Below are 17,598 nucleotides of genomic sequence, written 5' to 3' on the forward strand. Positions count from 1 at the left end.
TTACAGACATTTTTAAGAACTAAAACTTAAAATGAAAACATCAATATTCAATAGCAACTAGAGCTGTATTTTTTTTTTTTTTATTTATTGGGAGCTGGAAACGAGTCCTTTGCTCCAACTAGAGCTGTAGCAAACTCAGGGTGACCATATTTAAATTACAGATCCGGCCATACTTTGGTCAAAAAACTGCCAAAACCTGCCAAAGCCTGTAGTAAAAAATGCCCAAATACTGCCAACTTATTTACTGTTGTTTTAAGTATGAAAAAACCTATCTTATCATATTATAGACTATAGGAAAGAGCCTTGTATCGGTATATAAGAGTAAAAAGCGTATCAAGTTATAGGTAGTCTGTCAAAAAAGTGAAGAAATTAAAAAGTGGCAGCATCGTAGTGTCATCCTCTTCAAATGAATCTCAGAAAAATGGGATGACAGTGACAATACGATGTTGCTACTTTTTAATTTCTTCACTTTCTTGACGGACTATAGGTCCGACCTACTCGGTCATAACAAAGGAGTCTGGATCATCTTTTGCTTTGGAGATCCACGACGATAGTTTTGGATCTTGCTCCCGCGCTCTATACGCTCTTTCATATTTTCGCTTCATCACCACACCACTACTCCAGCTGTTAGTATAATGCCACCACCAGATAGTTGTTCGTATAAAGCCACCACCAATAATAACTATCACCCACGATACCAGTTACCACACAAGAGAAGTACAGTTCGACAAAGCTGTTTATGAACGTGGCGAGAAAAGGAACTAACGCTTAGATATTATCATACGTAAAAACGTAATTTTTGACAGTTCACCTTTACCAGCAGCGCCTATTGACATAACTGACATAATATTAATTTAAAGCCTTGTCGAACTGTACAGGGAAATACCCCGCAAAGAATCCAGGGTTGCCATTGTCGGAAATTTGAGATGCAATAATAAAATTAATTTTTGCATACCCCAATCCTGCCAAAACCTGCCAAGTTTTTAAAACGTCAACCGATCATGCCATAGGCCAAAATAAGACGTCAATCCTGCCAAAATGGCAGGAACCTGCCACGTATGGTCACCCTGAGCAAACCGTATGCTCAGCACAGATTAGGTTTAAATACATAGTGATGTGAATGTCACACCAAATGTCATACAGAGTAGAAACTAGAACCATAAGTATTCGTTACTGAGTAACGGGTACGCAAGTCGCCATCTATGATCTAGTACCAAGTAACAAAACGTTACTCATGATTCGAATGCGTTTCGTTACTCGCATTTTTTGTATTTACCATAAGTTTTTTAATTTAACTTGTTTTTTTAGGGTTCCATACCCAAAGGGTAAAAACGGGACTCTATTACTGAGACTTTAATGTCTGTCCGTCTGTCTGTCTGTCTCCAGGCTGTAACTCAAGAACGGTAATAGGCATGAGCATTAAGGTACTATATACTGGAGAGAGCCTTAAATAGGTGTATAAGCGTCAAAAGCGTGTAATGTTATGTCATACTTACTAGTAGATAACAAAAGAGTCGGTCTGCATATTTCATGTAATAAAAGTGTTAATAAAGGTTTTTAGTGAACATTTAATGCTACATATTGTTGAGTTTTGTGGTTCCGCTAAATAATGTATACTAATATTATAAATGCGAAAGTATCTCTGTCTTTTCTTTTTAAATTAAACTTTATATATTATGCCAAATTTTAAAGCTTATTTAGCCCCCCCAATTACACAACTTTACCCATAAACTATTTATCATTGATAGGTTTAAGGTTATGTCACTGTATATAATATAAAGTACTGACTTATTAAATAACGTAAAAAAGAAATAACAGTCGAAAAAAAAATCGAAACTTGAATGTATAATGATACCACCTCTTATAGAAAGATGTTGGGCAAGCGTTAGTGCGATGTAAGAGACGCACGGCGCCATCTAGTATGAATTTTTGGAACTAACTTAATTTGAACAAATTTTCGTATTTTCACCCCCTTACAACCCTTTTTTCCAGTAAAAAAGTAGCCTATGTCCTTTCTCAGGCTTTAGACTATCTGTATACAAAATTTCATTACAATCGGTTCGGTAGTTTTGGCGTGAAAGTGAGACAGACAGACAGACAGAGATACTTTCGCATTTATAATATTAGTATAGATAAGCACAAAATGGCCACGCGATGACGGGCTAAGACTACATCTATCATTGAGGTACTATTGACTGGAGAGAGCCTTATATCGGTGTATAAGCGTCAAAAGCGTGTAATGTTATGTCCTACTTACTAGGATATAACAAAGGAGTCGGTCTGCATATTTCATGTAATAAAAGTGTTAATGAAGGTTTTTAGTAAACATTTAATGCTAGATATTGTTGAGTTTTGTGGTTCCGCTAAATAATAAACCATAAAAATGGTCAAAGAATGCCTCAAACACGTGGATTTAACATAAAATTCGTAAGTTTTGAACAATGTTTTTTGGGCTTTTCAATCGGTATTTTTGTAAGCTAAAAAGATAATTCATAAGTTTATTAATCCCTTATTCGTGCTATATAAGGCATTAGTGCTAAAAATGTCACATCAATTAATAATTTGGCTATAAAAATTGCATAGCTTTTTACGTGTGTTTACGGATTCTCATCACTTGAACTTTAGTTAATCGATATCATGAACTAATTGACTTTCTTTCCTGTATCATAATGTGCTTCGAAATAATCGACAAATAGAAGTACTCAAGAAAATAAATGCAGACTACTTGTATGAAAATAAGCACAAAATGGCCACGCGATGACGGGCTAAGACTACATCTATACTATAATACTTTATCTATGACATCTATACTATAATACTTTATCTATGGTAATAGGCAATAGCTAGAGAGTTGAAATTTTCACAGATTATGTATATCTGTTGCCGCTATAACAACAAATACTAGAAACAAAATAAAATTAATATTTAAGGATGTATATAAGGTCAAATTCCGTACTACATCCAATTAAATGATGAAAATACTAAATATGTAAAAAACCCCTTATGTTGGACACCCCTTCGATCACTAATATACAAGATACACAGTCCCATACAAAACCTCTCGAAAATCTGTCGCCGAGTAAAAGTGTTTAAAAAAGTATACATTTATCTAAAATCAACCTTGATAATAGTTGTTAAAGATCTTTTTATAAAACAATGTACAATGTGTGTTTACAAAGCAATAATGTTTTACGAAAGACGCACGCTTCTAACTAAATTCAACCATCCGCGTATGTCTTTTTATAGTTTAAATTATTACAATTCCAAAAAAGCACTTCAATAATTTTACGGTCACACTTCGCCGCTGGAACAAGGTGAAGTGAAGTATGAGCGGAGTCGAACTGTTCAACATTTTTTTGTTGATTGTAATAATTTTAATAGTCCATTTTTTAATTTTTCCAAAGTTTAATGTATAAAGTGTGGAGTAATTATTTTTACTTGTAATATTATGTTGTTCTAATATGTTTAATCTTATAGTTAACTAAAATATACGTGTATACATTGAATATAAATGCTTAGAACATACAACGCTCGCTAAAGTCGGCTCGAAAGATTGTTCGCATCTTTGCCGTGCTATAACTGATATCCAATCTCCACATCTAACTGGATCTCGAGGAAACCTAAAAAAAATATATTCCTTAATAAAATAAATAATAATTAATAGCGACTCTACCAAATGGAACAGAAACACAGTGTATAACCCGAACATTTCAAGTGGGCATGATAAACTACGATAAGTACCTTTAGTATGAGTATTCGCAATTGAGATGGTTTATACCTCGTGTTGATTTATTTACAACTTAATTTTAAAACTGTTTTTGTTGATTTCTTAACGAAATACCAATATTTATAATACAATTGTATGAAATATATTAGGATAAAATATCAATTTTATCCTAATATATTAATTTTTATCCTAAGAATTTAGTATTTCCGGTAAGTATTAACTTACCGGAAATATGAAATTCTATCCTTTTTTGCGTTTTAAACGTATGATTTTTACAATTACAATTGTTGGGACATGTTTCCCAGCGGAGCGTTTGAGTACTACTAAATCGAAAGTCCACCAGAATGTTGCGTTTGGTGTTCTTTTAGTGAGGTCGCTTTTTGCCGCGGACTGTTTATCTTGTATATTAGTGATCGAAGGGACACCCAGACACTTATTATCAATTATAATGATTTTTTATAATAGATTTTTAAAGAACTATTCGATATTTAATTATTATTGAACAAAATTTTGTTGTAATTTGACTACCGCAAATGGCGGCCAAGAAAGCTCGGCAAAGCTTTAAATGCAGGTGGCGAAAAAAGGAACTAACGCTAGCACATACAAAAACGACATATTTGACAGTTTTTCTTTACCAGCAGCACCCCCGACCAAGTTCATATAAAGTCCTGTCACACCCTTCGAAGGATAATTTTCATAAATTTCAATTTGAAATATTTCCTCGGAATTACCGGTGAACCCACTTTTTTTGGGCTTAAAAAATCGCAAATCGTACAAGAAATTAATAAGCAGTTTTTTAGCTGTTTATCTTTGATACAAAGTTCCCAATTCTGACGAATTCTCAAAAATCGTAACACTTCCGGCAAACATCCGTATGATAAATAGAAATTTTAAAATGAATTATTTCACATAACTTGTCGGTAAGGTATTGATTTTTTGGTATCAATCGATGCAGGATGTTTTATTATATAGTAATATATTTCGAATTTAAGTCAGAATCTTTGAATTTATAAATGTTATATACATTCTTAAGGGTTAAGTAAGTTTCCCATACAACAAACGTGATTTTTTTGGTATTTTTTGCATTTTATCAATAATGGCAATAGGTAGTAAATTTTTCACAAAGTCCTTAGATTTCAAATATACAGTATACTTTAATATTAAATAAAAATATTGAAATAAAATAAAAAAGACGGGTTGCACTCCGGGAGTGCCGACAGAAGTGAAAACTTGATTATTAACGTTGTGCATTATTTTTTTAACCCATTTTTTATAAAATCGATTTTTAAAAAATCTATTTTTTAAATTAATCGAAACCCTTACAATCTAATAAATTTTTAACCCATTTTTTATGAAAATCAATTAAAAAAAAATGATTTTTCTTATTAATCGAAACCCGTTCGAAATCGATCGATCGATCGAAATCGATTAAATTTTTAACCCATTTTATGATAAGCAAACTATTAAGTATTTTGGCATAATTTTAGATCCACCAAATTTACGTGTTAGGCGGGTCTCAAATTTCGAATATTTTTAAAGATAGTGTATTTTTAAGATATATTATATTTAGGAAAATAAACTATTTTTTACGCACATTTAAACTTTAACGCGTGCTTCTACAGAATATTTTTAGTGATTTCCATTTTTATTGAAGCAACATGCTGTGGGACAGGCCAAAAACAGCTCTCCCGTGAAATTAAAATATTAGTAATGAGGGATTTTCATTTATATTTTTTAATTTTAACAATCTTAACTAGATGGCATAAGGATAGACACTTCCAGATTTTCTATTGGTTCCTCACCGATCTGAAATTATCTGCAGGTTGGAATCACTGACTACATTTGGGTTGTGTTTCCAAAAAATATCAGTGTACCGTCAAGTGTGACATAAATCAAAATATCTTAAACCTAAGCGATCATTGGCCTAAGCGATTTGGCCAGTACACTGGTAATAGTTTAGGAACACGATGACATAATAAAAACTTGTCAAACTGAAACTTGACAACTGAAAGAGTTTTGGCGGGCATGTCACTTTCAAACTTCTTCTACTTTTTATTGTTGGTTTGGTTTTTATTATTTTTTCCCAAATTGTGATATTTGGGTTTTTGATATTCATTATTGGTAAAATATTAGCCATTAAATATCCGTTATCTTGCACAAGTGCAGGTAAGATGTTGTCAAAACCAAAATGTATAATTCCTGTGAAATTTGGTATGAATATCGGTAAACAGGGCTATTTCTTCCGTGAATTTTAGCTAAAACATCGTTATAATAACTTTATTATCCTATATAATATTCATTGGAATATTATTGCGTCTTTTTCAAGTTGAAATGTATCAAGTTTTACATTCTTTTGCCCAGTTTTGTAGCAATTATTGATGGTATTCCCTGGTACGGTATTACCGATAGTTGTCTACCCATACGCCATCTAGTTACTAAAATGGAAACTGTTTGACAATCAAATTAAAAAAAATAGGAAAATCCCTCATTAATTATTCAGAGAACTTAGCACTAATATCACGTATTTGTGAAAATGTTTATTATATCTTATTCATGTTTTGAAAAAATTAACCTATATAGTTTATCCATATTGTTGTAATTAAAGTTCAAAGACGTGCGACGGCCTAAAAACCAGGGGTACACTTTTTTTGGAAAATGCCCATATTTCGTTTACTGTCTACACCCCTATAAATATTACAGAGCCAATGCACTAGAAAGCATAGATTGGAGGTCATCATTAACTCACCTAACTTCTAAAGAGGCCGTATCGGAATTTTACGAGATTTTATATGGCGTAATTAAGATACATATTCCCCAGTCTTTGTCTAAGAACTCAGATTTCCCTGTTTGGTTTACATCTAACCTAATTAGAATCTTCAAAAACAAAGAGCGCGCCTGGGTCAAGTCATTTGACGTGGAAGAGCCATGCTTCGGCACGAAGGGGCCGGCTCGACCGGAGAAATACCACGTCCTCACAGAAAACTGGCGTGAAACAGCGCTTGCGCTGTGTTTCGCCGAGTGAGTGAGTTTACCGGAGGCCCAATACCCTACCCTATTCCCTTCCCTACCCTCCACTATTCCCTTCTCTTCCCATCCCTACCCTCCCCTTACCTATTAACCTATTACCTCTTAAAAGGCCGGCAACGCACCTACAGCTCTTCTAATGCTGCGAGTGTCCATGGGCGACGGAAGTTGCTTTCCATCAGGTGACCCGTTTGCTCGTTTGCCCCCTTATTTCATAAAAAAAAAGTGGAAAATATATAGAAATCGCAAGGACAACGAACACTTCTCAAGCTATCGTAAATTGTTTCAGACTGAAATGGCCAAGTGTTTCCGTAATTACATAAAATCAATTGAAGACAGTATACCTAAAAATATTAAATAGTTTTGGTCTTATATTTCAAATAAGAAAAAATCGGTTAATTTTCCCGATAACATGCACTATAACAATGTCTCAGCGAACACTCCCTCTGAAGTTTGCAATTTCTTCTCCTGTTACTTCAGTTCAGTCTATGAACAATCCACTCTTGATCCACTTCGTTGGCAAGCCTCTGATGATATTTACGAGTACGCAGAGTGTGTTTCTGATATTGAATTTTCTGAAGATTCAATCAAAAATGCCCTTAAATCATTAGATTCTTCGAAAGGCGCTGGCCCTGACGGAATCCCACCATTCTTTTTCATAAAAATTGCTGTTTCTTTATCTGGCGCCTTACTTAAACTGTATAATAAATGCCTTAAAGAATCTGTGTTTCCGTCGGCATGGCATGAAACAGGCACATATAACTCCGATTTATAAGAATGGTGACCGGAGCAACGTGGAAAATTATCGCCCTATCTCAATATTATCCACACTGTCTAAAGTTTTTGAGAGGCTTGTTCATGACGCAGTGTATCCCCATATCCATCGACTGATTTTACCTGAACAGCACGGCTTTGTCAAGAAGCGCTCTACATGCACAAACCTCATGTGTTTTGTCGAGTACCTATTCTCTAATATGGATAAACAAGGGCAAGTTGATGTGGTTTATACAGATTTCCAAAAAGCGTTTGACAAGGTTGATCATTCTCTGTTGTTAGATAAAATAGCCTTCAACGGGATACGAGGAAATTTGCTTCGCTGGTTTATGTCCTACATTTTTAATAGATCGCAAAGGGTAGTGATAAACGGCCATCGTTCTGAGTCCATATTTGCTAGTTCAGGTGTTCCCCAGGGATCTATACTCGGTCCACTTCTTTTTATCATTTTCATAAACGACATACAACAATGTTTCAAAAATCCGCAATTTCTAATATATGCTGACGATATTAAAATATTCAAATCGATAAGAAATATTGCAGACTGTTTACTTTTACAGCAAGATTTGTGTCGATTACGTAACTATTGTATTCGTAATAAATTATTTCTAAGTCTTCCTAAGTGTCACACTATTTCATTCACAAAAAAAATAAATAAACTAAATTTCACGTACACTATTAACAACACACCTTTAAATAAGGTCAGTTTAGTTCGTGATCTGGGGGTCCTATTGGATACATCTCTACATCTCAATCAGCATATTGATAACATTATTAATAAAGCTTATCGCATGTATGGGCTTGTAATTAGGTCTACCAGAGATTTCGTTCGACCCTCCACACTTTTGTTACCTTTACAAAACGCTAATAAGGTCCCAGTTAGAATATGCCATACCTGTATGGAACCCTCTCTATAACAAATATTCAAATATTTTGGAACTGGTACAGAAAAAATTCTTACGCACTACTTATTTTAAATATAAGCGATCTACTCTACCATACACTGATTTGCTTAATCACTTTAAACTATTGAGCTTGGAATCCCGACGTCGGCTCCTGGATGCCATGATGCTGCACGGTCTATGCAATCATAAATTTGACTGCTCATCCCTAACTAATAAAATATGCTACACCGTTCCTAGAACAGCCAATCGACGTAGAGTTCGCCAATATAAATTATTTCACACTACATCCTGCAAGACTAACGCTGGTCTTCGCATTCCCCTTCGTCGCCTAGTGGATACATACAACAATTACTTTATTGATATTGATATTTTTGCACTATCCTGCAATTCAAAAAACATGTCCATGACTATTTAAAAAAATTGTAATAATTAGAAAATCGTCCGTAGCTGTTATACTGTTTTTCTTCTTTTGTATTTTAATTATTTGCATATTTAAGGATAATATTAGAAAATATAAATGTTTTTCATCTGTTACAAACCACTTAACTCTATGCACTAATGTATTTAAAATTCTTTCTCTTTGTTAGGAATATTTTGTATTTTTTTTTTGTTACGCCGCGAACAATGGTGTGGGTTATGTGTTTATCACTTTTATTTATGTAATTGTACTTACTTTAAGATTATAGCATGTAACTGTTTTATGTTCCAATAAAGAAAATAAATAAAAATAAATATTACCATTATGAAAATTACGGTACGTAACATAACGTTAACTGGTAATAGGTAACGTTAATGAGGTTGTCTAAGGCTCCGTGAGTAATTTGTATTCTGTGGTTACAGGACTCGCATGACGCATCTGGCAACACCGCACTTGACATGACATTTTCTTTTCTTTTGAGAGTAGACAAGCGCCCGTGTAGTGGTGTGCTATCTTTCGCGATAATTTTAAGGCTACAAAATGAGTGCAAATGATCTAAAATCAGAAGCTGCGTCGCTTGTTCATCAATATTTGTTATCAATCGTTAACTGGTAATAGGTAACGTTAATGAGGTTGTCTAAGGCTCCGTGAGTAATTTGTATTCTGTGGTTACAGGACTCGCATGACGCATCTGGCAACACCGCACTTGACATGACATTTTCTTTTCTTTTGAGAGTAGACAAGCGCCCGTGTAGTGGTGTGCTATCTTTCGCGATAATTTTAAGGCTACAAAATGAGTGCAAATGATCTAAAATCAGAAGCTGCGTCGCTTGTTCATCAATATTTGTTATCAATCGACAAACCTCTGGCACAAAAGTTCCTGTCCATCGCTAAACCGGTAAGTCTTTAAGATCCACACCACGTGGGGATTTGCAACCTCCACACGTGTTTTTTCTATTTTGTTACCTACTTTATAAAACACATGATTACCGGCACCCTCAGCATAAATAAATCTCATCAGTATATAAAATATAGACCATCTTCAAATCTGAACACGAATTTGTAGTACCTACGTAATAACAAAATTTCCTCCAATTATATTTTGTAAAATTATAATACTATTCCTTTGCATACCCTATAACTTTAAATTGATGAACATTTGATTATTTAAATTTAAATTGCAGATGAAGGAATATTTCATCATGAATATTTAAGTTATGTTTAGATGAATTTAAAAAAATTTAATCCCTTTATGATTCATAATAATATTACATATGTTAATGCTTCAACTCCCAAGCGGCCACATTATAATAGATAAGCTATTGTCTGGTATTCCCACGATCGAAGGAGTATCATATTATGTGAACCACAAAAAATAATTTAATTCTAACCTCAAAAATTATCAACAAATATTTAAATGTGTGCCAAGTATGTAATATTAAATTATAATATGGGTTATTAATCACTTATGTTGTTTCAGAAACCAAGAGCTAAGACATTGCCAACATTAATAGACATATTGACTAATTTAAAAAAGAATCCCACTACTAAGAAACAGGAAGAGTAAGTTTCATAATTTTGTAATGCCTTAAGACCCAGTTTCATCAAGCAATGTTAAATAAATAATGGCTTGTTAAATCAGTTAATGGCCTGTTAGAACTATCGAGCATTCCACCATACGCTAATGTCATGTTAAATCATCTAACACGGTGTTAAATTTTAATTCCTGCTGGGGAGGTCCGTTAAATATATAACAGGCCGTTATAATAATCAAAACAACTACTTTCAAAGACAATATCCAATATCAATAAAAGAATCTGTTTTGACTTTTGAGTGTTTCCACCATGTTTCGCCACATCCTTACATATTATTTATTATTTTTCATGTTATGCATAATTATTTTATTTCATTTTGTCAAAAATTCAGCCCTCGGATTTTCCTTGACATTGCAAATACACTGACTTGTATCAAAACCAAAATAAGTAAATAAAAGTTTGTATCGTGATTCATGTTTTCATCTTTGACAGATCATAATTATTAACCTGGTAAATTAAAAAGAACTATTGTAGTGTAAGAAATGTATGCGATCGGTGATATTTTAATTTGGTCGCATTATCTACAGATGACGTATTATACGAATAAGGTGAAAATGACACATTGCAGCATACATGTCGTGTTAATCTTGTACATTGCAATTTCGTCGCCTTATAACAAGAATGAACGAATTGATATATTTTGTTCACTCGTTGTTCACTTAACATTGCATTTACTAATCCGCTGTTAAATTTTTACTGTGGGACATAAGTATTTTAACAGTCTGTTTAATTTTCCAAGGCCTGTTAAGTAATGCCTTGTTAGGATTTAACAAACAAAGGTTGGTGAAATTGGGTCTAAGCGTGGCTAAATAAATCAGCAGGTTTTATTTTGCAAAATTTAGTTGAACATACTGATATCTAATTTTTTTTTTTTTTTTTTAAGTTCTGATGACTCTAGTGATGAGGAACCACAAAAGAAACCTCAGGTGAATGGCAAAGCCCCTGTGCCAAAGAAGGCAGACTCCTCTGACAGTGATTCAGAAGAAGAAAATCCACCCCAAAAGGTTAAAAATTTGTAATAATTGCTACTTAAATTAAGTATTTCATTTTATAATTGTTATGATGATATTTATGGATTTGATCCACTGTGATATTATGCAAATTTATTCGTCACTACCTCTGATATCTTTTTGATAATTACTTTTTATTTTAATAGTAATGAGTAGATCTAACAAAAATGTATGTTTTGTTAGGTCAATGCTGCAAAACCAAAACCACCTGCAAAAAAAGATTCTTCGTCAGATGATAGCAGTGATGATAACGCTACACAAGCACCCAAAAAGCAACCAGTCAAACCACAATCTACAAATACAGCACAAAAAGTAGCCAAAAAACAGGACTCATCAGACAGTGACAGTTCAGAAGATGACAAACCTAAAGTAAATAATAAGACCCCTGTCAAAGTGCCTGCTAAGCCAACACAACAAAAGAAGGAATCCTCATCTGATAGCAGTGAGGATGAGAAACCAACACCTGCTAAGAAACCAGTTGCAAAAGCACCTCCACCTAAAGTTAAAGTACCAGCTAAAGATTCATCAGACAGTGATGATTCAGATGAGGAAACTAAACCTCAGAAACCTTTAGCAAAACCTACACCAGTTAAAAAGCCTGTGGCTGCTAAAAAACAAGACTCTTCATCAGATGATGATAGTAGTGATGATGAGAAAACTAAGGCACCTCCTAAGACAACACCCAAACAACAACCCACTCCTGCTAAACAACCTGCAAAGAAACAAGAATCATCCTCTGATGACGATAGTGATGATGAGTCCAATAAAGCAGCTCCTAAGTTACCAGTAGCTGCAGCAAAACCTTTGGCAAAAACAAATAAGAAGGCAGAATCATCATCTGAAGACAGCGATGACAGCAGTGATGAGAAGTCCAAACCTGCAGCTAAAGCTCAGCCTGCCAAGCCAGTTGCAAAAGCTACACACAAAAAACAAGAATCTTCAGATGATAGTAGCAGTGAAGATGAAAAACCGAAGCAGCAGAAACCAGTTGCAAAGCCAGTTATTGCAAAGAAAAAGGAATCCTCTGATGATAGTGATGACAGTAGTGATGATGAAAAACCAGCTAAAAAACCTGCAGCTAAACCAACACCACAAGCCAAAAAGACTTCTAAATCATCATCAGAAGACAGTGATGACAGCAGTGATGAGAAATCAAAACCAGCAGCCAAAAGTCAACCTGCTAAATCAGTAGCTAAAGCTACACCAAAGAAACAAGAGTCTTCAGATGATAGTAGTAGTGAAGATGAAAAACCTAAACAAAAACAGGCCGCAAAAGCCACACCACAACCCAAAAAAAAATCGAAATCATCATCAGATGATAGTGAAGATGAAAAGCCCAAGACTCCGGCCAAAACACCAGCTAAAAAAGATTCAGACGATAGTTCTGATGAAGATGAGCCACCAGCTAAAGTACAAAAAAAGGAGGTAAAAACATACAAATACTTTCTGCATTTTATACATACCAAACATAATTTAACTGTAATAATTAAATATTTCTATTTTCTACTTTCATTTCAGCCTGTAGAAAATGGGTTCCAAAGCGGAAAGAAGAGAAAAGCATCTGGAGGTGATCCTACACCTGCTAAAAAACCATACAACAATTTCGTAAAGGTATGTTATCTTACTATAAACAATAAGAGTATAAATCAAAATAAGCACCCAAGCTCATGATTTTATTATTTTTGTATTATTTTTTAACTTAATTCCTAGATTTGTGTTGTATTCAATCCATGAATAATGTATTGACAAATTATAAAAAACAAAATTTTAGGAAACAACACTTACTTCCACACCTAGTGAAAAAGGCAACGAAGCTACTAATAAACCTACTCCATTTAGAAGAGTGGTCACTGAAAAAGTAGAAGTGGATCCTAGACTTAAAGACAATTCATTTGAAGCTAAGGTAAATGCCCTAAAAATATTTGTAGCCAAGGCAACTCCATGTAAAATCGAAAAACCGAATTATTGCAGTTTATCTTCCATTTACAATAAAATGGCTAGTAGTTTTGGGCATTTACTTTACCATTGTATTTACATAGCGTTGTCTTGGTGTAAATTATAGTGTAATATTTCTCAAATAGGAGGGCGAAAATGGAGATGATGAAAATGGAGAGGATGAGAATAACACGAGTGGCGGTTGGAACAACCGTGGGCGGGGTGGTTTTAGAGGCGGGTTCCGCGGGCGGGGAAACGACAGAGGCGGTCGAGGGGGGAGGGGTGGCTTCGGGGATCGGGGAGGCTTCGGAGACCGGGGTAGAGGAGGCCGCGGTGGTAGGGGAGGATTCGACAGGGGAGGCAGAGGCGGCTTCGGAGGTCGTGGAGGCGGAGACCGAGGAGGGCGGGGCTTCGGCCGCGGGGGCGACAGGGGCGGGCGCGGGGGACGCGGCGACCGCCACTCGTGGGGCGGAGACCGAGGTGGATTCAACAATCGAGGGGGTTTCAATAACAGAAAAAGTTTTGAAGGAGGAGAAAATCAAAATAAAAAGATAACTTTTGATTAATAGGTAAGATATGATTTTTCTTGAAACACACTTTCTGATAAAGTGGCGAATAGGTATATATAGATAACTTGATCTGTCAAGTTAAGTGGTGAATAGCCTATTCGGCACTTATCAGGAATTGGTGAAACAGGCCCTTAATCTATAGCCGGTTTCTGAGGTTTTTTGGTCAGAAGTTCATCTATTCACTATCGCTTTTGATTAACTAACTTCAAAAAGTTGACCAAATAACAAATCACTATTGTTTAACTGTACCATCTAGGAAATTGATTCCTAAGCATTTGACAGACCCACGTCATTTGGTCGGCTTATGTCAATTCAATGTTAGCTGCATAAAGTTAAACCTAGTGGAATTGAGCAACAATCTTGAGCTGTCAAATGATACCGAAATTGATTTACGTCTGTGTGTAAAAAATTGTTTACGTATACACTTACACAAGCATCTTTCTAAGAGGTTAAATTGTCAACATGCCGAGTGCTGACTGGACGACAAACAGATGAAAAAAATTGGTTCTGCTACACATCTCTTTTTACCACGCAGTGTTACTGATAGTGACATCTCGCTTGCTCAATGCTCAGGCCTTTGTTTCTCTATTCTGCTAGGTATATTAACTTTATGGTTAGCTGTGATCGGTTGGATGGGTTTGACGTAACGCGACCAAACTACGTAGGTCTCCCATATGCCTAGGTATCAACTTCTCTGATAGTACTTACACAAACACACTGTATAAGGTAGCGTTTTTTGAGTTATGATACTTAAAAATATGTAGATATGCATAAAATAATATTATAATATAAAAATTACAAATTTGAATCGTAATGTTAGGACTTAGGACCAAATATTTTATATTCGTATTTATATTTTTTTTTTCATTTTGATTTCAGTTTGGTGCTAGAGGATCGTGGGGTGAACGTGCGAACCAAGACTTGAAACATACGCGAGGGAAGTCATTCAAACATGAGAAAACTAAAAAGAAGCGAGGCGCATACCGTGGCGGAGCTATAGACACAGGAGTGCACTCTATTAAATTTGACGATTAACTTGTTTCCACAGGAATGCAAGTGATTTTGACATTCTATAAAATAATAATATTTAATTAATATAATCCTTACGAATTATTTTTCCTGTACCTAAGTGTGTTATTCCAGACTTGCAAATACGAGCAAAAAATGTATTTCACTTGGTTTTTTCTAATTCAATAATTTATGTTATAATCTGTGTATATAATTTATAGTGACTTTAATGTTATAATGTCGCACTGTAGGTATATATAATTATATTTAGCACCAAACGCGACGCCTATTTTTGTACATACATTTTTAGTGTTAAGTGATAGGATTATAAACATGACTAGACTTAAGTTACTTTTAAGTTTAAAGTATTGAATTTTATTGTTAACGTTCTTAAGCGTGAAAATATGTGTTTAAACGTATAAAAACAGTGAGGGTCAAATCATACATCGTCCTTCTCTCTTCACACTCACGCCGTCTTTCTTAGCCAGGTGAAAAAGGACGACGCGCATTCATCGCAAAATTAGTTTTTTCTCAATAACTCTATAAATATACATTTTAAAAATCCGCTAGGTCGATCTCTCAATGATAGAATTTTATACCATGTGTTAAAATATTAACTTAGTTCAATGCACGGTTATGGCAATAAATGAAACATTTGTGAAAATTAGATGCATCTTTGTGATTTTTTTCTATCGAGAAAATTTTAAGATATCGTGTTTTTGCTCAGATCGAATTCTCGGAAATATAATGTAGTATCTAATTTTAGAAAATGAAACAATTCAGGGCTTATTTTCAAGTTTAAAAATGAATTATAAAATGACACTTTAGGGTTAGTCGCCCCCTTAACGCATACATTAGTTCTGCGAGGCCAATCAGCGTTGGTCGGGCGCAACAACGCGAATTCGCGCGCCATTTTAAATTCTCAGAAGTAATAAAGTGCGTTAACGCTTTGAAGTTAAGGTTGAATTTGTTATATTCAGTTTTAATAATTCGCTTCGACTCTGCGCTAGTATAAATTGAACCTTACCCAACATATTTACTTGATAAATTGGTGGGCATTTGGGATTCTAAAATGTTTTAGTTCATTATTCAAAATAGGCACTTTAAATATCTTGAGTCACCATAAATATTATAGATGTTTTTGCCATTAAATATTTACTAAGTAAACCATTTTTTTTATTTACCTAAACAAAAATTGCCTAAATAGCTAAATATGAGAATACGAAAAGATAATGTATATATCCAAATCAATGAATAAGGAAACAATCCAAATCGAGCTAGCCATCCTTTCAGTGTTTATTGCTGTTTTCTTATCCCATATATTTTGGATTTTTCATCTTATCGCCGATACATACATTTTTTAAAAAGTACATCATTAGGCGGGTCCACAGTGTGGACGTCACATGTTTTGGTTTGTGCCACGATAAAAAATGAACGATCAGAGTCTAACTCTAAGTCAACTAAGGGCCAATTCACACCGGATTGGCAGCGGCGCGAAGAGCACTTTTAGTGTGAAATAATTTTAAACTTTATTTACATACTTATAACTACTAGTATCGTTTGAAAACTTCAAAAAGGGCTCGAGGCGCTGCGGGCGGCAGCGGGGCACCTCGCGACGCCTCGAGGCACCGCGAGGCGCCGCTCGTCCGTCGCTCGCGACTGCCCGCGACCGCGCGCGTCGCCTCGAGGCGTCGCGAGGTGCTTGAAACTTGAATTTCCAGATGTTGGACTGAAATATGGTCTCTAAAGGTGGCTTTCGGATCTTTGCCGCGAGCGACCGCGAGCGACCGCGACCGGTGAAAATTCAAATAAAATGCTACTTTATGACATAGAATATAAGTGTCATTTTCTACTGACATTTTGGTGGCGACCCACGCTGCCGCCGGCGGCGGCGTAAAAGCTAGTTGGTAGAGTAAAATGAAACCTATCGCCTATGTCATAAAGTGGCATTTCGTTTGAATTTTCGCCGGTCGCGGTCGCTCGCGGCGAAGATCCGAAAGCCACCTTTAGTTGTTATTACATAATAAAATGTAAAAATACGCAGCTACATGTAATAATAAGGGAGTTACAATTTTTTTATGAAAGTAAAGAACACGGATCATTTCACAAAAAAACAATAGAATATGTCAAGTAGTTCCAGACAATTTAATTTAATTCTTGGAAGTTTTAAATTGTTACTGGGGACACTGGAAAAAAGAGAGGGTTGATACATTATATCACCATAATTTCTTTCTTCTTTCTATTTGAATTAAGTTTTTAAATAGCCAAAAAAAAGTACCAATGGACACTCTTTCAGTTACTTACTTTATAAATAAATATCAATAATGTTCAAAGTTTTTAATAAAATAATTATTAAAATCAAGGACATGCCAAAATCGCTGTTGTATTATTTTTTTGAAACTCCCCAGATATCTATCTAAAAATTATTACCCCCTTATTATTACACCTAGATGAGTCTTTTTACATTTTATTATGTAATAACCAATGATATTCTATGTTACTAACGTAACGTAATAACCATGTAATAACAACTAGGAGAACATATTTCAGCCCCAAAAAATGACATCTGGAAATTCAAGTTCCTATGTCTATGAAACTCGATTTTCGATCTACTGTGCGGCGCTCTGGAGGTA

General features: G+C 34.8%; 1 protein-coding gene across 4 annotated transcripts; it reads left to right on the forward strand.

The window, feature by feature from the left end:
* The first annotated feature begins 9,563 nt into the window (after positions 1–9,563).
* Positions 9,564–15,190, forward strand: LOC121731016 (nucleolar protein dao-5). Of its 4 annotated transcripts, none has more exons than XM_042120307.1 (8): positions 9,564–9,746; positions 10,329–10,411; positions 11,327–11,447; positions 11,637–12,687; positions 12,769–12,879; positions 12,970–13,064; positions 13,535–13,957; positions 14,837–14,913. In XM_042120307.1, the coding sequence occupies exons 1-7, from the start codon at positions 9,642–9,644 to the stop codon at positions 13,952–13,954; spliced, it is 1,986 nt and encodes a 661-aa protein (XP_041976241.1). In that variant the 5' UTR covers positions 9,564–9,641; the 3' UTR covers positions 13,955–13,957; positions 14,837–14,913. The 4 variants fall into 4 exon arrangements, with proteins under 4 accessions (XP_041976241.1, XP_041976243.1, XP_041976242.1 ...); XM_042120309.1 differs by having other exon boundaries at positions 11,637–12,585; XM_042120308.1 differs by lacking the exon at positions 13,535–13,957 and adding an exon at positions 13,225–13,356 and having other exon boundaries at positions 9,565–9,746; positions 11,637–12,878; positions 12,972–13,064; positions 14,837–15,190.
* The last annotated feature ends 2,408 nt before the right edge of the window (positions 15,191–17,598 follow it).

Source organism: Aricia agestis, chromosome 10 (genome assembly GCF_905147365.1).
Source record: "Aricia agestis chromosome 10, ilAriAges1.1, whole genome shotgun sequence".
In the NCBI taxonomy this organism is placed as follows: Eukaryota; Metazoa; Arthropoda; class Insecta; order Lepidoptera; family Lycaenidae; genus Aricia; species Aricia agestis.